The sequence below is a fragment of the Lepidochelys kempii genome, chromosome 7 (assembly GCF_965140285.1).
Source record: "Lepidochelys kempii isolate rLepKem1 chromosome 7, rLepKem1.hap1, whole genome shotgun sequence".
NCBI lineage: Eukaryota > Metazoa > Chordata > Testudines > Cheloniidae > Lepidochelys > Lepidochelys kempii.
Window position 1 is genome coordinate 108,000,019 of NC_136386.1, and position 25,323 is coordinate 108,025,341.

A 25,323-nucleotide genomic window follows, 5' to 3' on the forward strand; every position below is an offset into this window, starting at 1 on the left:
AAACAATAAAAGGTTATGCATCAAATAGCGACCCTAGCCCTTATTTGTGGTTTTTAATGCCAGTAGCAGTTGTTACAGAGGAGGCACAATTCCCAGATTCCTTGTGGGTATTTTTGTGACGCCCATAGGAAGTTTGGTTAATTCTGTATCCCTGGATGGTATCCCCATTGAAAGTCAGGCTCCTAAGTCACTTAGGTGCTTTTTAAAAAGTTTCCCCATGTTATTTTGTCTGTTCCTTGATTCAACAACCTAAGCTTTATAAACAAGAGGAGTCCGTTACCATTTGAAAATTACCTCCAAATTGGTCAAGAGTTTGAGGAATTTGTCGACTATTCATATTTATTTCTGTATTTATTCATTATAATCAATACATACATCCAATTTTTAAAATGCCTGTGTGCCAGAAAAATACTAGAAACATTAGCTGTGCTTCCTCACCCATAGAACCAAAGCTAATGACCCACAAAATGAATAAATCAAAAGCACTTGTCTAAATCTTCTTGGGAATAAAAAGAACTATGCAAACTGGCCAGCGGGAACTCTTCCAGTCTGAGAATATTTGCAAATATTTATTCCTGCTGGCATTTGCATGGTTTAAACTTTTTCTACAAACATTCTTGGAAATGAAACCTCCATCCCCTAAATGTTTGTGAATTCGGACCAGAATTCAAAAAGTACTGAATTTCTATGGGAACTGAGGCACTTGACTTTGTGAAGAATCAAGCCCTATCTGAGTCACCCAACAGCACACAGGAAGCCTGTGGCAAAGTCAGGAATTGAACCTAGTTCCCAGACACCCACTGTAGTAGCTTAACCACAAGACCAGGCTTCCACTCCAGCGTACTGGAAGGGAGCCCACTCTGAATGGATAAGTGCACAAGCTAACATGAGTTAAGACTCCAGAAGAATTAAATGTTCACAAAGGTGAATGAGTTTTATTTGCCAGCAAACAAGTTCATATCAAGAGAGAAATGGGTGGGGAAATAGGTCCCCCTCCAACTTCAATTTAAAATCATGCGTCCATTGCAAACCTGGGACTTATCATCCACTTACGGATCCTGCAGAACGTGCATGATGTTGAGCTTAACATGTTTCAGGTGAACACTGTCCACTGTCAATCAGCAAGACGAAGTGACATATTAGTTCCCACTCTTCTGCCCATGGTGCTATGTCCAGCTGAGTGACTCCAATGTGAAGTCAGAAGGACAGCAGACGAAAAGGAGAGAGAGAGTGGAGGCAGAGGCATAATTCAAGAGAAACGACTAGCAACGGAGGTTGCAGAGAACATGGATAACAAGAAGAAGAGAAAGAAACTGGGGGAGGGGAAAAATGGAAAGTGAGAATTGGGTGTGAAAAAGGAAAAGGACGAGAAAGTAGAGGGAAACAAAAAGAGAGGAAGAAACAAAAAAGGAGTGGGACAGCATCTGCCATCAGTCATAGTGAGACAAGGAGCCAGGAAAAAACTGCCACCAGAAAACACAGTTTAGGAATCTGAAGCGCATAATGAAGAGATATCGACTAAGGCCGAGGGATTTAAAACAAATAAACTGCACAAGAAAAAATGCCGTGCACGTGGGTGTAGTTTGGGGGAGCGTGGGAGATGTTGCCACCCAAACTGCAAGCTTCGGGCAGGTGTGGAATTCCCGCAGTTGGCCTGGCTTGAGCTGCCCCTCCCCAAAATATACAAGTCAAACTCCACCTATATGGAGTTGTATGCAGTGTAGTTGTAGCCGTGTCAGTCCCAGGATATTAGAGAGAGAGACAAGGTGGGTGAGGTAAAATCTTTTATTGGACCAAGCTCGTCTCTCACACCCACCTGGCAAGAAAAAAACTGCTCAGGTGAAAGAGGAGTGTTTGGTCCAAGAGACTAGAAATGATATACCAAGCTGGCTCCTCTTTCTGCCCAGATTGGTAGTGACTGAAAGTGGTTGTGTGCTGTTTGGTGAATTACGTGAGATGAATCTGCTGGTCTCAGTCCAGTTCTTAATGGACAGCATAATGTTAGTCACTTGAGGCAATGGATACTTATCCCAGTCATGTGAGGACACTGGCTCCCAGGTTGGTATTGGCAGTGCTCCTACATTGAGAGAGCTAACACCTGCCCACATAGTAACCAACAAAGCAAAACACAAAGAGAAGCAAACCCAAGTTCAATCTTAGCAGTTGAACAAGCCAAAGCAGAAGGAACTGTTTTGTCATATGACCTTTGTCACCCTGACCCGCGATTGGATGTCAGGAAATAAAGTGTAGTCTCTGAAAGGAATTACAGAGAGGTGTCTACATCATAAAATAGTGTCATCAAAATGGTATCCCTCTAGGTAGTATCATATATTTCAGTATATATAAAACTAGTAATAGTAACTCAGAGAATGGATGGGCTCAACGTGATGCCTGGCAAATTAGAGGTTAAGATCCTGGCCCAGGCACCTCTCCACCTCCCATAGGTTGCTATGCCCCGGATAAAGTTATAAAGGTAATTGTAAGTGGGTAGCCCTGTTCTCAGAGGATATAAACCCAGCAGGAAGGGGACTGAAGTGCTTGCTCCTGAGAATTTGAGGAGCCCAGATGGGTCTACTACTCATAGATGCCACTCGTGTACTTCAAGACATGGGAAGCTTCCCCCTTACTGACTGTGAGCCACAAGAAGCACAAGCCTTTTTGTCTCTACTTTGAAGCCTTTATTTTGTGACTGAACTGGAGGGTTCAGATTCCTCTTTTCCCTCCCTGATGCAATTTGGTTCCCAAACCCGCGCCCCTGACCACCACTACCCCTCAGCCCCGGCCTGTTACAATAGCTGAGAAATAAACGGAAGTCCAGCCAGATACCATATAAGTGAGAAAGAAAGAAAGAACATTCGAAATAGAGTAATGTAAAAATAAAATGGGGAGGGATCCTTTTTTTTTTTGGTGTGGTTACGGTAGGTCTTTGTTGCTGATGAATCTTTTATCCTCAAATACCAAGAGACTAGATCTCCTTTCTTCTAAGCAATACCTATAGGCAAGTGGATCTAAGCCTGAACCTGCTTTGAATATAGTTCCCTATACGCCTTACTAAATACCAGAGAGGTAACAGTAAAATTATAAAGGTCAATGAATCTCTCACATAAAACATAAGAAGGCTGTTTAAAGTAAAAGAATGGAAATTGGAGTAATTTCAGTTTAAATAAAGAAAAATATTCACTCTTTTAAAATGAGCTGGCTACCTAATATTCTTCAGAACTCTCAGCATGAGTTAACTTATCAATATTTACCTCACTGACAAAGACTAGTAATGTATTGGACGCATTACCTTTTCAGTGAATTAGGTATTATATGGACACCTCTCTGCCTGAATATTTTCACAACCACTGTGGATTTCAGTAGTTGAATGTAATAATAAAAGCATTTAGAGCACATCTTTAACCTCAAACTGTTTTGCAAACTGTGACCTTGATCCTGCAATTGGATTCAGGTGGGGGGAGTCCAGGAGGTTTTGTATGGGTTGATTTGATTACAGGATATGTGTATGTTCTTTATACGTGTACAATGGGCAATGGGTGGGGAAAGAGGAAAATGCTGGCCAAAGACCACTGGGCAAATGTTTAATCTTAGAAAAAATGCCCTGGGATCTTTAATGTCTGCATAGCAGATGGAACCTTATGTTGTTAAACTGTAATGAACTCTATTTTTCATTGTAAGGAATGAGTTGTCAGGATTTGAATATGAGGCTTGGATGATTAAATCACCCCCTCCAACTGCAACATGTAGCCCCCTGCACCCTCCAAAATAGTAATTTAAAAGGTACTGATATTACAGTATTTGTCCACCTCCCTACTGAATAACTTTGTAGATTTTTTCATTCATGGTATCAAAATATCATGTCTTCTATGCATTTAATATTATTCAAGGAAACAGGCGTTTGGGGATTTATTGGGAGGAGGGTTGGTTACTTTGTGGACTTCTGAAAATAAAGGGCAAATATTAAATGCCGGAGATGGACTGTGGCTGTGGTGTAAAGCGGCATTAACAGAGCAGAAGTCGATAGGCAGGGCAGTGGTAAGGCAAGATAAGTAGTGAGGACTGTGGGTTATCACTGCTATTACCAGCAGGACAGTGGGGTGGGAGGAGGTATTTTTTCATATTCTCTGTGTATAAATAAAGTCTGCTGCAGTTTCCACGGCATGCATCCGATGAAGTGAGCTGTAGCTCACGAAAGCTCATGCTCAAATAAATTGGTTAGTCTCTAAGGTGCCACAAGTACTCCTTTTCTTACTGCTATTCTGCTCGCCACATGGAAGCTGGAACAATTCTATCAAAGCTACTAAAATGCCACTGAACAGTTGTCACCATTGGGGAGATAACCTGGTTTTATATTAGCATAAAGGTTAGTCTCAGGAGGGAGCTCTGCCTCTAATTAGATTTTTATGCAGTCATTTGGGAGACTAAGAATTCCTTAGTTGGAAGCAAATGAAAACGATATGTTGGAAGTACAATGAAAAGACTAAGGTCTTATTATCACTGATGATCTGTAATCTCATTAAAAGAAACCTGACACCATCGTTAAATCTTAAATCAATTAAACTTTTATTTAGTTCGAAAAGGGCGCTTGGCCTAGTGATTAAAGCACAGGACTGGGAGTCAGGAGATCTGGGATCCTTTCCCTTTGTGCCACTGACTTGCAGTGAGACCTTGCTCAAGTCACTTAGGCCAAAAGTTCGGTGCATAAACTTAAGCGCCCAAGTCCGTATTTGGGCACCCCAACACGTGCTCTAATTTTCACAGATGTGGAGTATCCACAACTGACAGGTATCATAGTATGAAAACATTAGCCTTAACTTCTCAGTGTCTCAGTTTCCTCATCTATAAAATGGGGCATTATTATATCTATCCCTTAGCAAGGATCTTGAGAGGATTCAGAGTAACAGCCGTGTTAGACTGTATTTGCAAAAAGAAAAGGAGTACTTGTGGCACCTTAGAGACTAACCAATTTATTTGAGCATAAGCTTTCGTGAGCTACAGCTCACTTCATCGGATGCATACTGGGGAAAGTGTAGAAGATCTTTTATACACACAAAGCATGAAAAAATACCTCCCCCCACCCCACTCTCCTGCTGGCAATAGCTTATCTAAAGTGATCACTCTCCTTACAAAGTGTATGGTAATCAAGTTGGGCCATTTCCAGCACAAATCCAGGTTTTCTTACCCACTCCCCCCCAACACACACACAAACCCACTCTCCTGCTGGATATAGGGATATATCCAGATATAGGGAGGAAAGTGGAGGTGGGGAGAAGCTAGGAGGGATTGTTAATGGGTTATAGATTGTTGTAATAAGCCATAAGTCCAGTGTCTCTATTCAGTCAATGAATTTTAGTGTCAAACAAAGTTATGAATTTATGCTCCCAGGCTCATCTTCTGAAAGTGTTGTGCAGGTTTCCTTTGAGGATGAGGACTGATAGGTCAGATATATAGAGTGATTACTTTGTGAAAAGCGTTCACCCACAGGTGTTAGGGTGTTTTTGTCTTTTATAATTTTCCTTTGGGAGTTCAGTTGAGAGCATAGTGATTGTCTGATTTCACACACATACTTGTTATTGGGGCATTTAGTGCACTGGATGAGATACACTACATGTTGTGATAGGCATGTGTAAGACCTATGGATCTTCAAAGATATGTTGTGAGGAGTATTGATCATTGTAATAGCTGAGCTGTGTCTCCAGGTTTTGCATCTGTTGTTCTGACAGGGTCTGGTACCGCTTTGAGTTGGTGTGTCCTATTCTGTGGGGAGCTTGCTTCTGATGATGAGCTTGGAGAGGTTGTTTGAAGGCCAGAAGAGGGGGTTCAGCAAAATTTCTTTCAGGATGGGGTTCCCAGTGAGTATAGGTTGTAATTGTTTGATGATCCCCTGTATGGGTTCCAGTAAGGGGCGGTAGGTGACAACTAGGGTTGTGCGGTCGGAGAGTCAGAGTAAGTTTCTAAAACCTGAAGAAGAGTTCTGTGTAAGCTCAAAAGCTTCTCTCTCACCAACAGGTGTTAGTCCAATAAAAGATATTACATCACCCACCTTGTCTGTCTAATATCCTGGAACCGCCATAGCTACAGCACTGCATACCACGGAATGGTTCATTTATGTGAAAGGAAGGAGTCAAATGTTGTATGAAAGGGCCATAAGGTCACTGAAATTGCCTCTGAGGATTCTTGTGTTGAACTGAAAGGTGCATAGTGGTAGAGAGAAGATGAGGAGAGGAGAACTTGTAAATAATTACCTGTGTGCCTATCATCACCCAGAGCCCTTTGCATGTCGCATCCCTTTCTCCCCACACCCCGCTCAACTGTCCTTCTTTTTATAGACTATATGCTCTTTGGGGCAGGAACAGTGACTTCTTCCGCACTCAGAAAGTACCTAGGATATGGTGGGCAATAAGACAAGCTCTGTAATAAATAATAACAATTAGCTGCTGAAACCGCGTGGGAAAGAGAGTTGCAGTGGCACTGTGTTACTGACGTTGCTGCAGCACAGAAAAGGAGGTAGGCTTAACTGGAGACACCACGACAATGGGCTAGGCAGCACTGCTCACTGGTACCTTGCGACAGGAATATAGCTAACAGACTAGCACAGATGTTTTCAAGACCAGTAAATTTTTCTAAGCTGTGGCCCTGGACTCGTGATCAGATGATCTTTTATCACTGAGAAATTGTGTTTACTCAGCCTCCCAATAATTTGCAATCCTCACACTCTCCGGGGTATCTTGAATAAATAAGCTGCAGTGACCTTAGTGTTTATACAAAATTAACAATGTTTCCTCTGTGGCATGAAAGTTTGCTCCATTTAAAACATCAAAAATTCAGCATGTTTTTGCCCAGGAGATGTTTGAAGGAAATCAGTAGAGAAAGCATCAAATAATTATGAACCAAAAGAGAAATGAATTGGGGACTGGGGTAAAGGGGCCATAAAAGCAATTTGTTCCTATGCTAATCAAAGAATGGAAAGGTAAGAGAGTTGCTAGGAATATTTTGATTTAATGCCACTGAAAATCAGAATGCTGGTTTTCAAGGCGTGGATCTGGCTAGGATAAATAGGTTGCAGTTGATGCCAAAGACTTTTCAATGCTTTAAATCAGGTGGTCGTGCTAAATTTAATCAGTGCACACACCAGTTCCCCACTAGACCTTGACATTTATGGAACCTCATTTTAATTAAAATCCTATTTAAAATCAGTTGTAACATGAGTTTTAAACCACACAGACATTAAAAAGGGAATGCAGATATTACCTAGCAGCTCTGTGTTCTTGGGGAACCAGGGCACAGTACCCAGCCTGTCTGACTCACGAAAGACCCTGCTGCCCCCACCCCCAGCTTGAACCAAATCTGCATCAGAAGAAAGACTTACAAAAAGCAATGAAAAGGCAATGGGAGACCTACCTAAACCCTTGGGATAAGGATGACAGAATTAAGGAAACACCCCTAGCCTCATTTGCATCGAAGATGGGACAGGGAGGCATCTCCATTAGCATACAGAATGGAGAACAGAGATTCCAAGGCAAGAACTGCACGGAACTCTGGGACCAGAAAAGCAGGGAAGCACTGCATGATGGGGGATCTCTGCTCCAGATGTTAATGAATCCATGCCTGCACACACCCAGCTCAGTAGTTATCGGACCCAATTCTAGTAATAAATCCTTTATTGGTAACCAAAATAGTGAAGCTCCCTAATTGCATTGTAAGCTCCCTCCAAGGAACACCGCCCAAAGCCAGAAATGATCAGGAATCCCATGGTCTAGCCTGAACAAAACAACTTTGGTATTCTCCCTTGTTTACACATAAATAAATCTAGTGTTCTCACTTGAACCATTGTTGTTTCTCTACAAAAACCTACCCATGCTCAAGTAAGTGCTCTCATGCCGAGATCCAAAATCTACATCAGTTCCATTGGAACTTCATCTTCCCCTGACTGATCATGCTGGGGGCTCTGCCTGTCTCCAGCACTCCAGACTCTCAGCTACCACCACCACTTGGGACCCCCAATCTATTCAAGCTTCATGGAGTGGTGAGAACTCAGCTCTCTCTCTCTCTCTCTCTAGGTATAGCCTTCTAACCCTGACTTGTATGATCAGCTATAGTTTGGTAAACCTGGCTTTTATAATCAAATTTAAGTTAAATTTAATATTGTAACTGTTTTGTTTGTTTGGCTCCCCTATGGCTATTACTTGGCAATAAATAACTTTCATGATTAAGCTGGTTGCTTCTCTCCCTCTCTCTCTCCCCCTCATGGGCCGTTCTTTGGTTTCCTCATTCACTCTGCAGCAATGCTCCTCATACCTAAGCTACAAGATCCCTGCAACACCCAAAAATCCTAGGGAATTTGCTCATCAACTGGGTCACTACCAGACAATTATAACGTGAAAGTGGGGATAGAGACGTGCTGAACGAGGGACATATGAGGGCGGCAGCTTGGAAGTGCCGCTTGACCCAGCCTGCTGAGTCCAGGGACATATAAGGGGTCAGTTTGGGAGTGCTTATTAACCCGGTCCTCTCAGATGCACTCTGTTAATGTGTGTGAGTCTGATTCTGGGGCTAAAGAACCAAGCCCTGGGAAACGTAGGTCCTGCAGAATGGTTCCACTGGGAGGGAACCTGCAGCAGGGAGAAGTAGAGCTCCATATGAGAACACAAGGGACACAATTAGTACATTGATCGAAGTACAGACCCCTCCGCCCAGAAGAGTAACCCTAATAAATGACCATACCACAAAGTAATGGGCAAAGTTGGTAACACAGATTACTTTATTCCATTTTTCATTTTGTGGCTGAGAGGAGAATGTTTGGTGCGTGGTTATAGAGTATCCGTTAAATTGGGAAACGGAAAATTAACTGGGTCAAATGTTTCCAGGGCAGGTGTCATGTCCACCACCAACTTCTATGACTAGGGCCTGGGAATCATTGCCGGCAAGCTGGATTGATTAGTCAACATTCTAGGACATCTCCGCTAATTGGCAGTTTGCAAGGTCAGTGGTGGGACTCTTGGAACCGCTTGCAACCACAGGACTTTTCTGCTGCTGTCAGTCATATCTGGTTTGGGCCTTATGACATCATCATTCTAATCTCCTGCCCCTACGCTTTAGCTGACGTGAGCTATCTGTGAACACAGGCGATCTGTGAGGTTGATAGCGACTAGTGCTTCAATGGATGTGGACAGCAGTTGGTTGTATTGTCTTACAAGTCTATTGATCCTACAGCTAGACACTGTTCTCAGCTATCAGAGCCCTCTGAAGCTCACTCAACCCATGACTTGCTAGATGTGGATCATTACAATTGTCCCATCTCCCAGATGGGCAGAAAGGCATGCCCGATAACTGTCTGAAGGAGGTGATTGTTGGACTAGGGCAGTGCTCAATTTGTAATGAAAGAGGTGCCGGGGCCCAAGCAATTAGGTGCTGGGGCTCAAGCAAGATTTTTATTTTCATAACTGATCAGGCAAGCCCAGAGGTGCCAGGGCTATGAACTGCCAAGCCTAGAGGTACCAGGCCTCAGCCCTGACAAGCCCTGGCACAAATTAAGCACTGGACTAGGGCAGGAAGACAATGGGACTTTGAGAGAGTCTTATCAGCAGGTTTTCCAAATTGGCCTTGTCCCTCAACTCACATACCGGGTGTATGTTTTGGAATGGGGCACCTTTTACATCTCAATGGCCATTCCCCCTCATTTTCACTGTCTGGTCTCCTGTTTCACAGAGTAGCCTAATAGGAGTGAGCTGTACTAGCAGTGGGCAAGAAGACTATCCCAGTAATGCAACCTAGATGGAGTTCTTTCTCAGACTGTGGATGATGGTGGTGTTTTTGATCCCCATTCTTGTATCTATCATCAGTATCTAGCTACTGGGCCCTGTCCTGATATGGTGTTTGAGCCTCCTGGTGCTAAGCAGATAATAAATAGATACATGATAATAAGTATCTGCCTTTAGATCTGTGCCTGGAGATTGGATCTTTTGTCTCAGGACCTGCTATTCACACGCGCCTACACAAACACAGAAGGAATGGGAGTTGGAAAGTTTCAGAGGGCATTCTAAGTTGTTGGGTTTTTTTTGACAAAGTTCAATTCAAATAAGGCTCTGAAGGTGAATGGCTGAGTTTTATTTCTGTCTGAAATCTTTATGAAAGAATGTCAGCCGGAAGTTTAATAATTCAGTGTGAGGTTTCTCAACACCAAGTTAAAAATCTGCTGCTTTCTCAAGCCCTAGAATACAATTCCAATCTGACTACATGATTGCACTAACTCATACAGTCCTATCAAGCCTAAGAGGAAATATTCTTATGTTAGAAAAAGGCAATGGTTAACTGAACATGCATGAACCACACAAGTACATTTGATAAACACAGCAGGATAATTTCACTGACATGGATCTAACATTTCTTTTACATGTGCCAAAAGAATCTGAGATCCTAAAGCCTAGAAGCTCTTCCTATTAATTAGCTAATGTTTGGTAAAACATATGGAACATGAATAGCACTGTATCTTGCTAAGTATCATTATTTCCAGTGTGTACAAAGGGAAACAACTTGAACATGAAAACCTCTATTCAATGAAAAGCAAAAGAGATTTCTTATGTGGGAGTTAGACAACTTTTACTTGGACCTTTTCTAACGGTCTCACCCTTTTAGAGGATAATGATCAAAGTGAAAAGGAAGAAGAAGGGGGAACTTGGATAATGCTACACCACAGCTCTGAACAAGGTAGCAGATGACAGGGCGATTATGATGAAATAGGAAAAAGTACTGCAGAACTGGTCCAATTCTCATATTTTTTGGTTCTCTTTGCTTCTTTTATTCAAATGTAATTTCTTTTAACCTATTTAATTCTGTCTTTGCATCATTTGCTTCCTGTTCAACTCAATATGTAAGAATCATTTTAAAATAAAAACATCCCCATGTGGGCATTCAGCTCATCCAGGGATACATCAACTCATCTAGATATTTGCCTAGTTTTACAACAGGCTACATAAAAAGCACTAGTGAAGTCAGTACAAACTAAAATTTCATACAGACAATGACTTGTTTATACTGCTCCATATACTATACACTGAAATGTAAGTACAATATTTATATTCCAATTGATTTATAATTATATTGTAAAAATGAGAAAGCAAGCAATTTTTCAGAAATAGTGTGCTGTGCCACTTTTGAAGTTTTATGTCTGATTTTGTAAGCAAGTAGTTTTTCAGTGAGGTGGAACTTGGGGGTTCACAAGACTAATCAGACTCTTGAAAGGGGAACAGTAATCTGGAAAGGTTGAGAGCCACTACAGTACCTTAAATATCTGCAAAAATTCTTAACTGAGTTGCACTTGGGATGAGTTAATATATTATGGACTCTGAACAGTCATCGCTCCCCTTTTACAATAATAATTATAATTAAAATTAATTTTGATCAGGGGATACATAATATAATTTCATGTGCTTGTGGCTGCCTAATAATGGGCTTAATAGCAGACATTATGGGGATGATATGAGTTAAATGCTTTAGTAAATTGAAATCGACTGTTCTGTGTTTTATAATCTAGCCAGAGTCCTAACATCAAAACACGTGACAGGGGACAGTGTAGCTCTAAAGTCTGTCAAACATCTGATGTTTTCGAAGTGTCAGAATTGCAAGAAACATCTGAGATTAATCACAATAGACTGTCTGTGGATAGACTGATCCACTGTGAAAACTGACAGCAATAAATAGCCCACAGCTATCTCATTTTCTTTCTGTAACAGGTGGTCTGTTTTGGGCTATAGTCTAAAACTTGGAAGGAACAGGACAATGGGCTGAAATCTCATAAAGGGGTTTTAGCTCTTCCTCCAGCAAACATGTAGTGCTCATTTGACAAGCAACAAAATAACCCTCATCCTTCAAGTACCTGAGTCAGAAACATTAAAACTCACTATTGATTAGGGATATATATCTGTACCCACTGAATTGCCAATAAGCCACAAGCAGCATGCCCCATGTGAGCAGGATGTATGTCTTGAGAGGGGCGTGAGCTCCTGATGGGGGAAGAGTTCAGAGGTTTGGTTTGGGACAGCGTCCGGAAGTTCAGATTTAAACTGTATATTGATTGTATATTGGTTCTCATCATATCTGAAGTAAACAAGATCAGGCTGGAAATCTTCTAAGACTACTCCTGACATTTCTGCTTCCAGATCTGGGGAGAGCCTGGGAAAGCAGAGGTGCAAATGAAAACAAATGGGAAGTGAGGGCAAAGATTAAAACAAGCAAATGGTAAAGTTTACAGTAAAAGTTCTGGTTATTTCTTATTTTACCCAAACTGACTCACTTATCCCTAATTCTGGACCTTTATCAAGGTATAGTTGTGCCCATGACCTGGAAAGTGGGTGAGGGAGAATGAGTTTGTGCCTTCTTGTTTATTTGTTTGCTTGTTTTTACAATGTATAAAGAAAACCTCAAAGGCTTTTTTTTTTCTTTAGGTCTTGTTTACTGTTTCCTTCCTACAAGATTCTGTGCATGACTGACCTGCTAATAGGGAGGAAGAGCGGCAGTGGAACTCAGGGAGACATTGGTTCAATTCTTAGCTGTGCCATGGACTTCCTGTCTGACTCTATGCAATAACTTAATCTCTCTGTGCTTTAGTTCAGCCACTGAGGATCATACTTCCTCCGACCCTTTGTCTTGTTTAATTGCAAGCCCTTTGAAGCAGGCACGCTCTCTCTCACCATGTGTATGTACAGCACCTAGCCCAATGTATCATTTCTGCACTGGTGTAAAAGAAATAATAATAATAGCAGGCTTGTGGTAGCACAGATACCAAGAAAGTGAAACCTTATTCCTCATCCTACCAGCTAATATTTTTATTAAATTATTTTTCATTCTATGCATCAATTCTTAATTTATGCCAAGTACAGTTGCCCACACACTCTTTTTATGGACAAAACTTAATTTGGGGGCCTAAACTACTTAACAGTGTCCCTTTAATCTCTGTGAAGAATAAACACAACCCTAAGCAGTTAAAATGCTGACACAGCAGTAGGAGATTTCATAAGACCTTGTTCTGCCAGGGGATTAATTCAAAGCAGGCAGTTTTCTATTCTTCAGAACTAACTGAAAAACATAATTCATATTATAGACTTAAATCACACAAGTACACTAATCATCAATCAAAATATATTGCTGCCAAAAAGTTTTATTGTTGAGACTTCTTAATGTTTGATTTTTCTTATACATCAAGGAGTCCTTGTTTTCAACCAAATTACTCTCAGAATTCCCTAGAACATTTGCTTAATGTTCACAGATATTCTGATAAAACAGCGCACACTCCAACTTTACTTGTATATTGTCATCTTGTTGGCTATAAAATGAGAAACTGAAAAAATAGGGAAGATAAACAAGGATATTTAGTTTCTACTGGTGACCATAACTTTTCCTTCTCTCTTCCTTTCATTCTCTCAGTACCTCCCTGCTAAAGGTCCCTTTGTATTTCACTGTCATCTCCATGCTAACCTTTAAGCTGATACGTACCGCCTTCCCCCCCCCCCCCCTTCTTGAGTCAGTTCTTTAAAATCCAATAGCTGGGCACTGATGCTGTGACAGAAACTGTGTTGGGTCCCACTGCTGATCTGTTTCTGTTGCATGCCACGTTTGAGCCATTGGTTGAGGCTTAGGGCTTTTCAGTCTATGGCTTGTGGTTTCCTTTGGTTTTGGTGTGAAGTGAAAGGACAAAATTTTGAGTGAGTTTCAAAACTCAGGTGGCGTCAACATGCAGATATCAAAACTGAAGGAGAGATCTGCATTTTTATATAGGTCCCTGTGGAGGCAAACAGCTGATCTTTCTACAGTTTGCTCTGCTGAAGCACGTTAAGCCTTTTGAATATGTTATTTTATGTTTTTCTTTTTTTGGGCTATCAAAACATTTTCCTTTTGTAGCTTTCACCGGAACGCAGCCATAACTATGTGAGTGAATGAAAAGGCTTAGTGATATCATTACATCTTCAGCTTCCACTCTTCTGCTACACAAAGATGCAGATCAGAAGCGTGATTTTCTGTTTAATAGGAAGAGGCAGGTAGACTCCATGCCATGTCAAGAATCAGTGACCAATTGTGTCATACTTGGCCCTAGAAGATGGTGTAAATGTTAACCAGCAGAATGAGCCTTGTAAGAAACATCATGTGAACTTTATCAAATAAGATACCGATGCAGTTTAGGGAATCCCCTGAATGCATGTAAACAGATTGCAGGGGATGGTTGGCTAGATAGGTTAGATAGAATCCATTACAACCTTTCAGCAAAAAAGGGAATGCCTTAAGAGTCATTCCTGTGTTAACAGAACTCTGCCTACTCAAGCAATTGGCTTCCATTCACCCAATCCTAATAAACTGGAAGGAGCTGTGTAGTTCTGACAGCTTGTCCTGGGGCATCATCTGCTCTAACGACTACATTTTCTACATACTGGAGACGACATTCCACCATTTGCCCCCTTTCTGCCCTTCTTCAAAGTCCCACATCATAAGGACTTCAAGCTCAGCTAAGGAGAAATGAACATAAGAGTAGCTCTGTCCATCTCTTTCCTAGACCTGGCCAACAATTTTCAAGGAGTCATGCTTCATTATTCATGATGTGTAATCAGTCACCTTAATCACATGGTATTATTTCTGCTCCCTCATATAATGATAGAAAGAGTAGCCTAATAAAGAACAAACAGATTTGTTCACAAGCAAATCCAGGTATACCAAGACTAGCCATTCTGCAGACATCAGTGTGAACAAAGACGTTGTGTACAAAGAGACTCGTTAATAGTGAATGAAAAGGAGTCTGAACATGGGCAAGATGGCTATACCTTTCAGAATTCAGTTTCTGCACTATTCACCAATCTCTACTAGCATTACTTACCCACCCTGACAAAGTGCTTTGGGCACAACAAGAATAAAATGTATTATTTATAATAATTCCCAATATGGGCTATGAAGATATTAAGCCAGATAAACTGGAAGACAATCGGAATATGCCAGCTTACGCTGAGTGAGGATCTAGCCCATTGTTTCTAGAGAAAATGTGCTATCCCAAATACACCTAGCTGGATCCCATAAGCATTCTCAAATGCATCCAAGTCTGGGATTTCTTTTTCCCACACTAACATCCAGATACAGGATATTTAAACGATGTTATCTGAGTGCAAAAAAACCCAAAACATGAATATAAAAATCCTGGAAACCTGAAAACCTATTGAAAATACACTACGAGTGCCACAAAAGACTTGGCCACTTTGTCTGCTCCAATGAAGACAGTGGCATTCAGATAATTTTTGAAGCAGTTGCTCTAACATAATGTAGAATACACTGACACTTTCCACTGTAAATCCTTTATGACTCAGAAGTGGATCACAATCAATAGTTTGGGAAGCATTGTGTGTAAACATTTATCTTCAAGGGATGTTATTAACAAGATTGAGCTGTCGAAAAGATATCCAATTATCTTGAGTGGCATTTATATTGTAATTACATCACATTCATTGAAGAGCTCAAGGTTTGATGAAGCAGTCTTGAAAGACTTTCTTTTTAATCAGTTAGAAGCAGCTCTAGAATCATTGGAGATATGTTGTTGATACTAAAACTCACCATGCTAAACCTTCAACAATGGACACCAGTACTCAGATCCTCACTTTAAGCCAATGTTGTGATGTTCTAAAATGTCCAAGAAACATTTAAAAGGACCCCCATTCAAGATATAGCTTAGACTGAAGGTTGATCTTGTCAACTAGCTTACTAGGTAACTCCTATCTGCAATCATCCTTAAAGTATAATAGCACACTCCATGCATATTTCATTGCCAGTACCACTTCCTTTTTTATGTGAAAGACAAAATATGACCTGAGATGTTTTTGTAGTTTCCTCTAATTGTCAAGTCGGTCAAGGCTGCGCAGACTCGCAGCCAATCAGAGAAGGCCTGGGGAGAGTCAATCAGGGCCAGGGTAAGCCCTATATAAAGGCTATCTAGTAAAATGCATGGTAGTCTCTCCCTGACTGGCAAGGGAGGAGGACTGGCTCCTGAGTGGAAAGGTAGCACCTTGGACAGAACAGTGCTGGGGAAGGGCAGAAGGAGCTGGGGAGCTCCGGCCAAGGAAAACCCCAGGCTGCAGGCCTTGCTACAAAGGGCTGAGCAGGTGCATAGGGCTGAAGGGGAAGTGGCCCAGGGACAATAGTTTGATTGAGGGCAGAGAGGCTGCTGGCTAGAGGGTCGCTGGGTTTGAACCCAGAGTAGGAGGTGGACCTGGGTCCCCCCTTCCCCTTTGTACTACACCTGGCTGAGGGTCCCCCCTTCCCCTTTGTACTACACCTGGCTGAGGAGGAGCATGGCCTGATACAAGCTGTGGCTGGCCCCTGCAACAAAGGAGCTAGACTTTGAGGCTGCATTTGGCCACTAGAGCTGGTGTAGACTGAAGACTGCTGATAACACCTCACCCCTGGAAGGGGGTGAGACTGGAGCAGTGGGCACTGCTGGAGGGCAGTGTCCTGAAGAGGACACTGCAGAGCCGGGAGCAATGCAGGTCCCCAAAGCAGCAGAGCAGACAAAGGGCAAGGCACCACACGCAAAAGGTGCTCTATGACTGTATAGAGCTAATTCCCAGAGCAACCAGCAGGAGGCACCAGCGGTGGTGAATCTTGACCCCGTCACATGGTTGAAAGGTTAAATTTAACATGCTTTAGCATCAATCAGGCACTATCAAAAATACTGAGTCATAGGAATAACTACAAAATGCATGAGGCACAAAATATGTTCAGATCATGGATCTGTTCAAACTATTTTTTTTATTCTTGAAAGAATAAGATTAAACTCCTATGATTGTTATATCAAACAATGATCCTACACTACCCTAAAAATCTTTCCTAGTAAACACAATATGGTATCTCTTTTTAATACAGAGTAACTTAAAGCATCATGAAGATAAATTGGTTGACTTTGATTTTAAAAGATATTTGATTTTGTAGAACCATATATAAAATTTGCCTACTTAAGTTTTATAAAGCTGATGAACTCCTAGAGTTAAAAACATTTCTTTGCCTGCAAGTCATCACATCCATTCATAGAAGGATGGGTTCAGACAGCCCATTTTATGATCCTGAATATTTTTCAAAAAAGGAAAGACTTAATCAGATGAGAACCAGGAAAAACTGTACGGCATAACAAAACAACACTACAGTTTCTTCTGTTTGCAGTTATGGCTTGAGGGCTGTTTCACTGAATGCACTCAAAGGAAATGTATCCTTGCTTCCAGGGAAGTGTGCATCATCCTATCTTTTTCCTTTTAAACAATTTAGTAAGTTGTGGCTCAGAACTGTAGGCAGGCAGAGATCTTCAAATAATTATTATTGAACTCCTCTCTGCTTCAGTAGCAATAAACCCTGAGGAGTAAAATAACCTTCAGCACATGGTCCTTATAAAGGCACAGGAGTTTTATTTGATTTTAATAGTTAAGGTGTTCCTTAATTATTTATCAAGCATCGATAAAGATATCAACTTAAATGATTTCTCAGACTACCTCATTATTTTATTAGTCTGGACTTGAGAATTATTCCTATTCCATGCTAATACAGAACTGTCAAACAGGTGCATAAATTACGGTGGTTTCTGGTATTCATTTGATCAAAAAACTTTCAAAACCTTCAAGAGTACAATTTTTTTGCTGTCATCAGAAGAGTCTAAGATGGTGATTACCATCACCGCAAAAAGAAAAAGTCTCCAGTCTTTTAAGTACAGGAGAGACAGTTGTCGCAGTGTATTTTCAAACTGGAAATACAGTGGATTTCAACAACTGTCAGCAAAGTTACATGAACAACTATATTAAATATTCCACTTATACATATTTCAGCACTTTATGAAATGTGCCATTCATCATCAGCCAATGTTATGGTACAGAAAGTGCATCTTTCTCTTTTGTGTCTCATAATGAAAAATGCTCCAGTATATTATTTTGAGTTAGAAGGTTGAAGCTAAAAAGCCATCTGGGGGGGAACAAACAGATCTCAGGATCGGTTCCATAGTTTAGTACCTTTCTCCTAAAGTCAACATTCTAATTCTGTGAAAATTGGTAGTGATACAAAATCAACAGCATATTTGTAAATGGAATGCACATGGGGGTCTTTCCCTAATGAAGGATGGAGACCACACAGCCCTCCCAATACTAAAGATTCTCAACCCTAGATGGTTATTCCAGGCCAGGACTGTGGAATAGCATACGATAATTTTGTATTGCTGCTGACAGGATAGACAGAGGGCTTGAGGCTCCAGAGGACTGTCAATATGCCAGATTTCACTAACACTGGTAGAATAATTATTAATAAAAATCAGAAAGATCTCCCCATCCCCATAATAACTCCATTGATTGTGTTACAAAACAAGGTGTAACATAAAACAAATATAAAGCTGTATGAACCAAGGAAGTTTCAAAAGCATAATTCCCCCTTCTCACTGCAAAAAATAAAACTTAGAAAGGAAAAACAGAGATTGGAAAATATTGTACTTCAGCAGCAGCAAAGAGCTGTTTGAGGCTAAGATTATCAGAATACAAAGTCAGTATATTATCATTCAACCCAGGGATCGTATCCTTACAACTATTAGTCTAATGTACAAGCTTTCATAAAACAATATTTACCCAGATGTGAATTGCAAATGATAAAATCTTCAGTACTTTTAGAAGTCATGATCTCTTCTTTGCCAAATAGATGCTGAAAATTACCTACTAGAGTGTCATAATGTGTATATATCTCCAGAAGTTCCAGAAGGCAAGAGTGGAAGACTAGCCATATGAAAGTGCTAGACTTGTTAAGTTGTTAAGCATTTGGAGTTTTGGTGACTTTACATAACGCATTTCTTTCCACCATTGAAAGCTGTGAGTTATTGAATCCAGATTATGGGATGCTGTTGTGGGAAGGAGATCTGCTGGGAAAAGATGGGGTCCACCGAACCAAGAAGGGGAAGAACACCTTTGTGCACTGACTCATCAATTTAGCAAGGAGGGCTTTAAACTAGGGACAAAAGCCCACTAATAAGCATTAAAGAACGGTGACCTTGACAGAAAGCTAGATGTTGGGGGGCAAAGGAGGGACATGGAAAATTACAATAGTCATAGGAACTGCAAGAATGAAATCAGGGGGAAATTTGCTCAACATCTTAGATGTCTATACACAAATGCAAGAACAATAGGGAATAAACAGGAAGAACTGGAAGTATTAATACATAAGCTAAGTTGTTACTTAATTGACATAAGAGTCTTGGTTGGATAAATCTCATGACTGGAATAACAGTATAGAGGGGTATAGTTCATTCAGGAAGGACAGGCAAGGAAAAGGGGAGGTGTTGCATTATACATCAAGAATATATATACTTGTTCTGAGGTCCAGAAGCAGATGAGTCAAAAGTCACTGGGTAAAAGATAAAAGTGGGGGGAATGGGTGATGTCATGGTAGGAGTCTATTATAGACCTCCAAACCAGGAAGAGGCATTTCTAGAACAAAATAACAAATGTCCAAAACACAAGACCTGGTAGCAATAGGGGAATTTAACTAACCAGACATCCGCTGGAAAAGTAATATAGCAAAACACAAAATTTCCAGCATGTTCTTGGAATGTATTGGGGACACCTTTTCATTTCAGAAAGGTGAGGAAGTAACCAGGGGACAGCCATTTTAGACTTGATTCTGACCAACAGGATAGCAAATCTTAAGGTGATAGAAGGCAATTTGGTGGGTAGTGATCATGAAATGATAAATTTCATGATCCTGAGGAAAGGAAGACATTAGAGTAGCAGAATAAGTAGAATGGGCTTTGAAAAAGCAGACTTTAACAAACTCAGAACAGGTAGATAAGGTGCCATGGGAAGAAAATGTAAGGAATGAATGAGTTCAGGAAAGCTGGCAGTTTTTTCAAGCAGACAGTATTAAATGTACAACTGCCAACTAGTCAGTTGTGATGGAAAGATAGGAAGAATAATAAGAGGCCAACATGACTCCATCAAGAGTACTTTGAGGATTTCTTTTTGATTTTCAAATCGTTAAAGTGGAAACATGGATGAATTGCTAAGGAGGAGTATAAAAGAAGAACATAAGCATGCAAAGACAAAACATTAAAGGCTAAAGCACAAAATGCACAGAACATAAAAGGCTTTAAATATACTAGGAGCAAGAGAAAGAGGAAGGAGAGCCAATAACTGATGACATTAAGAAGGCTGTGGTGTTAACTCCAATTTTGCTTCAGTCTTCCATAGAAAAGTAAATGGTGACCAGACTTTCAACACAGTTAATATTAATAACAAGAGAAAAGGCATGCAAGCCAAACTAGTGAAAGTACAGGTTAAACAATATTTTGCTAAATGAGATATTCAAGTTGGCAGAGCCAGATTAAATTCATCCTAGGAACTAGCTGATGCAGTCTCAGAACCGTTAGCAATTATTTTTGAGAACTCACAGAGAATGGGTGAGGTCCCAGAGACTGGAGAAGGGTAGACGAAGACTATCTTTAAAAAGGGGAACAAAGAGGACCCAGGGAATTATAGAATAGTTAACGTATCTTCAATACCCCAAAGGAGACAAACAAATTAATAAACTTGTCAGCACCTAGAGGATAATAGTGGGTTTTAAGGAATAGCCAGCATGAATTTGTCAAACAAATCATTTTTCTTTAACAAGGTTACTGGCCCAGTGAATGGGGGGGAAGCAGTATATGTGATGTATCTTGATCTTAGTAAGGCTTTGACACAGTCCCACATGATATTCTCATCAGCAAACTCGGAAAATATGGTCGAGATGAAATTACGATAAGGTGGATATACAACTGGTTGAAAGATTTATAACTACTCTGAGTACAATGATCAGATGTTAAACTGGGAGGACATATCTAAAGGAGTCCACAGGTGTCAGACCTGGGTCCAGTACTATTCAATATTTTCATTCATGCCATGGATAATGGAGTGGAAAGTATATTTATAAAATTTGCAAATGATACCAAACTGAAGTGTTATGTGTGTTAGAGGACAAGATTAGAATTCAAAATGACCTTGATCAATTAGAGAATTGGTCTGAAGTCAAGATGAAATTCAGTAAAGAGGAGTGAAAAATACTTCACTTACGAAGGTAAAATCAAATTCACAGCTACAGATGGGGAGTAACTGGCTAGGTGACAGTACTGCTGAAAAGGATCTCGGGGGTTATAATGAATCACAAATGAAATATGGGTCAACAATGTGATGCAGTTAAGAAAAAGGATAATATTCTGGGGTGTATTAACAGGACTGTCATATGTAAGACACAGGAGGTAATTGTCACACTATACTCAGCACTGGTGAGGCCTCATCTGGGGTACTGTGTCCAATTCTGGGCACCACACTTTAGAAAAGTTTTATAAAAAACTTAGAGAAAGTCCAGAGGATAGCAAACAAAAATGATAAAAGGTTTAGACAACCTGAGGAAAGATTAAAAAAAAAAAAAACAGGCAATTTTTAGTCTTGAGAAAAGACTCACAGGGGGACCTGATAGTCTTCAAATATATTCGGGCTCTTATAAAGAAGACAGTGATCAATTGTTCTCCATGTCAGCTGAAGGTAGGATAAGACGTAATGATCTTTAATCTGCAACAAGGGAGATATAGGTCACATAGCAGGAAAAACTTTCTAACTATAAAAGTAGTTTAAGCTCTGGAATAGGATTCCAAAGGAGGTTGTGGAATCTCCATCACTGGAGGTTGGTGGTAATAGGTTGGACAAACATTTGCCCTGGGATGTTCTAGGTCTACCTGGTCCTGCGTCAGTGCAGGGGTCTGGACTTGATGACCTCTCAAGGTGTCTTCCAGCCCTACACTTCTATGAGTCTATGAAAAGTATCAGAATTTAGATCAAAATGAAGATGTCACATTATCAAACATGCTCCATTTCTAATAAAAGATCTGCCTCAATATTTTAAAAAAAAGAGCTTTGAAGAATATCAGCTGGAAGTATATTAGGCAAATGACTCACTAGCAATGACAGGCCCAGATAGAAATAAAATCAAAGGATTCAAATATTACTAGCTGTAAGGCAGTGTCATGGCTTAATGGATACCCTGTACTATTTTTGTATTTGTTTTGTGTCAAACTAGAGCGATAGTTAAGTCGGTAAGAAGCAAACAGGGCTTTTAAAAATGCCATCCGGTGGCAGTAACCTTCATTCAATCAAAAACTGCTGCAGTTTCTAATGCACAGCAGAGAGATCAAAGTTTGAGAATACAAATCTGTAAACGTTTAGCAGCTGAAATATGAACTTATTTAAAATACTTAAGTTTTTCATTGCTCAAATGTCTAAAGAGTGAAGGATTCTACCATAAGGGGGGGGGGAGGAGGATTAAATTTTATTGGGTTGATAGTTGATACATAACTTAAACAGAGAATTCTTGTATGACTTTCTACTAGAGTAGTACTATTTGACAAGGAATAAGAATTAAAGAAATAGTGTAGGTATAGAAGTACTTGTACTTCTTTCAGAATCTTTAAAAGTCAGTTTTCCAACTCCTTAGCTTCCTTTACACAAATATACATATATATATATGTGCTTCACAATGTAAACTACAATATTTTGATATTCATGTCTGTCTTAGGAACATGACATCATTATATTGCTCTTTTCTCATGAATGCCTGCCCTTGGAATGTTGAGCGCACCCTGAAGATTCTGAAAGGAACCTGACACCCAGCTAGTTGTTTCAAGTCTCTGACACATTAGTTATGCAATTAAAAATAACACTGCTCTAAAGGAAGTAAATACCTGATGGAACTCCACACACACACAGTCTCGGACACAACTTGAGATTTTTTTTTTAATAGCAAACGTCTTAAGGTCCTTGACACATCATTGTTATCCCAGCATAGATTGGGCATCCCTGTCTTTTTATTCATGTTCTTTATAGAAGATTATCCTCGGGACAAAATGAAATTCACTGCAGCAGCTTTGCCTTCAAAAACGTCTATGACAAGAGAGGGGTAGGAACCACCGGTCCCTACTATCCTGCGGTCCTATTTTCGTAGATCGGCGAATAGCAACAGTTATCCACTTGCTTAAAGCTACAGTGTGAGCCACTGAAACAGAAACCATTGCTGAAAACGACCATGCACAGATAGACTGAATGCTTCCCCTTTACAAGCAGAACACTGCAGCTCTCAGTCAAAGGCTAGTAAGGCTGTGAGAAAACCGTTGTTAGGAACATGCATCGATTTTGATAGGGGTGATTAACTCTTCTCTTTACACTTCTCCCCCTCCCTCCCACCTTTGACATTCAGCTAAAGCCGGAAGCGTATTAAGAAGGAAGCCGGACGAAGGGAGGAGGAAGGACAGACAGGCAGGGGAACTGCCAGGCGTCTGGCATGCATGTACAAGCCCCGTCCAACTTCTGCTGTCCCTGCCCCTTAAGTCCTATTTTCCTTAGGGCCATCCCAATCCCACCTGCCGCAGTTGATCAAATCTGTGCTTTAAAAATCAAATGGGGCGAGGGGGCAGAGAGGGAATTTAGGAGGAAACACGCCAGCCCATACACGTTAAGCCATTAACCTGCCATCGGCACTGAGCGTGATTTGGCTTCATCTCTAGAAATGATGGGGGGGAGAGGTGTAAAGGAGGGATTGTGTGTGTGTGTGTGGGGGGTAATTATCAAGGTAATGGGGGTGACCAAAAAAAGTCAAGAGCCAGGGGAGGCAGAGAAAACTCCAAGGGGAGGCAGAGAAAAGTTTGGGCGGCCGGAAGCATCAGCTGGGAGGGTCAGGAGCTAGTTCTCCCCATCGGTCCGGTACTTACACAAAGACACCGAAGAGCAGAACTCGTATCCCGATCTCGATAACTAGATCCCGCATGGTTTGGCGGAGGGGAGGATCCAGGCAGGCTTCGGGAACTTCAGCACCCCGCCTTCAATTCCATCCGCAAAACCAGGCGGAGCGGGCTGGGGGGAATCCGCGGCGTGCGATCGGCCAGGAGCCGGCTCCTTCCCCACCCGCGCCGGGAAGAACGTGCTGGGGAAATCTGCAGCCCCGCACAGCCCGAGCAAGCCCCAGACCCGCCCTGTCCATTCCCTCCCCGCCCGGGCTGAGGGTCAGCAGCGGGGCTGGCGCTCTTGCAGCTGCTGGACGCGGACAACCTTCTTCCCGCGGAGCAATGGGGCCGGACTGCAGGCACCTGGCGCTGGGCGGTGTTGACTGCTAGCCCCCGCCGCCAGACTGACACATCCACCCGGGCGGCGGCGGCGGCTGCTGCTGCTGCTATTGATCCGCCGGTGCCCAAGCGCAGAGAGGGGGAGGGTTCCCGCGGCTAACTTCCAGGCGGAGGAGAATCCCGGGGACTTCCACTCCCCTTCCCTGCCCTCCTACTCGGTGAACTGTTGCTTCCCTCTGGCTGTTCAGGCTCCGCCCAGCAGCCCTAGGGAACTCTTCTCCCCCCCGCTAGCTGTGTGCTTTATAGACTGTTTGCTCACCCCACCCTTCAGCCTGCAGCTCCCAGGCTTGGCGGTGGTTTCCCCTGGTCTCCGATGAGCAAGAATGTCACAGCCCACGCCCCGCTGCCTATCCAGACAGCCCTCCTCCCCCAAGGGGGGGTTTACCGTGCCCGACAGACTATCTTCGCTCGCTCAGACTCTCCCGCTGGTTCGGTGAAGCTGGGCATTCCCACGCTTCTTGGGGAAAGGCGAATCCCAGCTCCCAAACAGACACCTGCAAAGCCTCGTTCGTTTGGACCCACCTGGAGTCATGCACCAGGCGCTGTGCTTAGGACACTCCGCTGCGGTCAGGAAAGATTTTTTTTTTTCTTTTCTCGGAGCAGTGGCTCATTTCGGTGGATAGGGACAGCTCTGCAAAGGGAGGGCCTAGGGACTTTCACGTTCGCACGGGATTCCACACTGGGCTGTTAGGTCTAAATAAAAATGAATATTCGGTGAGGACGCTACTTCAAATCCCCCGCCCCTACTAGGAGTGGGACTGGCTCAGTGAAGGTTGCTCAAAATCATGGAACCGCCCCCTAGTAGTATTGAGTATTTGGGTAACACCTGGCAAGAATGCTCCTGTTTAGTTGTACTGCCCTGAAGTAAGTGAATGAAGGTACAATACTTCTCAGTTTAAATCTGCATTCTCAGCGAGAAAGAAATTAACAATTTGGCCTTTATCATAGAGTGTTGCCATTTTGGGGGGAGGGGGGGAATCTACTCATGGAACAGGCTGCAGGAGGCTGACTCATGTGACCTACCCCTCTGATACTGTGTAATTTCAATAAATAGCATCTAAGATCAGGATTCAGCAGGTTGAATTTCTTTGCTTGCAACTGGCTCATAAAGAAGGAATTTGCAATATGAAATG

The 25,323-nt window shown here is 41.8% G+C and overlaps 1 protein-coding gene across 2 annotated transcripts in view; it reads right to left on the reverse strand.

Moving 5' to 3' along the window:
• PLPP4 (phospholipid phosphatase 4) overlaps positions 1–24,494 on the reverse strand; it is a 97,756-nt gene extending 73,262 nt beyond the window's left edge. The window contains exon 1 of one of the 2 annotated variants that reach the window (XM_073354964.2): positions 24,450–24,494. Coding sequence is in view for 1 of the 2 variants with exons in the window: in XM_078853864.1 (XP_078709990.1) it covers positions 23,780–23,835 (56 nt within the window). In the remaining variant the exon portion in view is untranslated. Of the gene's footprint in view, positions 1–23,779; positions 24,026–24,449 lie in introns of those variants that run through there. The other variant, XM_078853864.1, reaches the window with a different exon arrangement.
• Between the last annotated feature and the right edge of the window lie 829 nt (positions 24,495–25,323).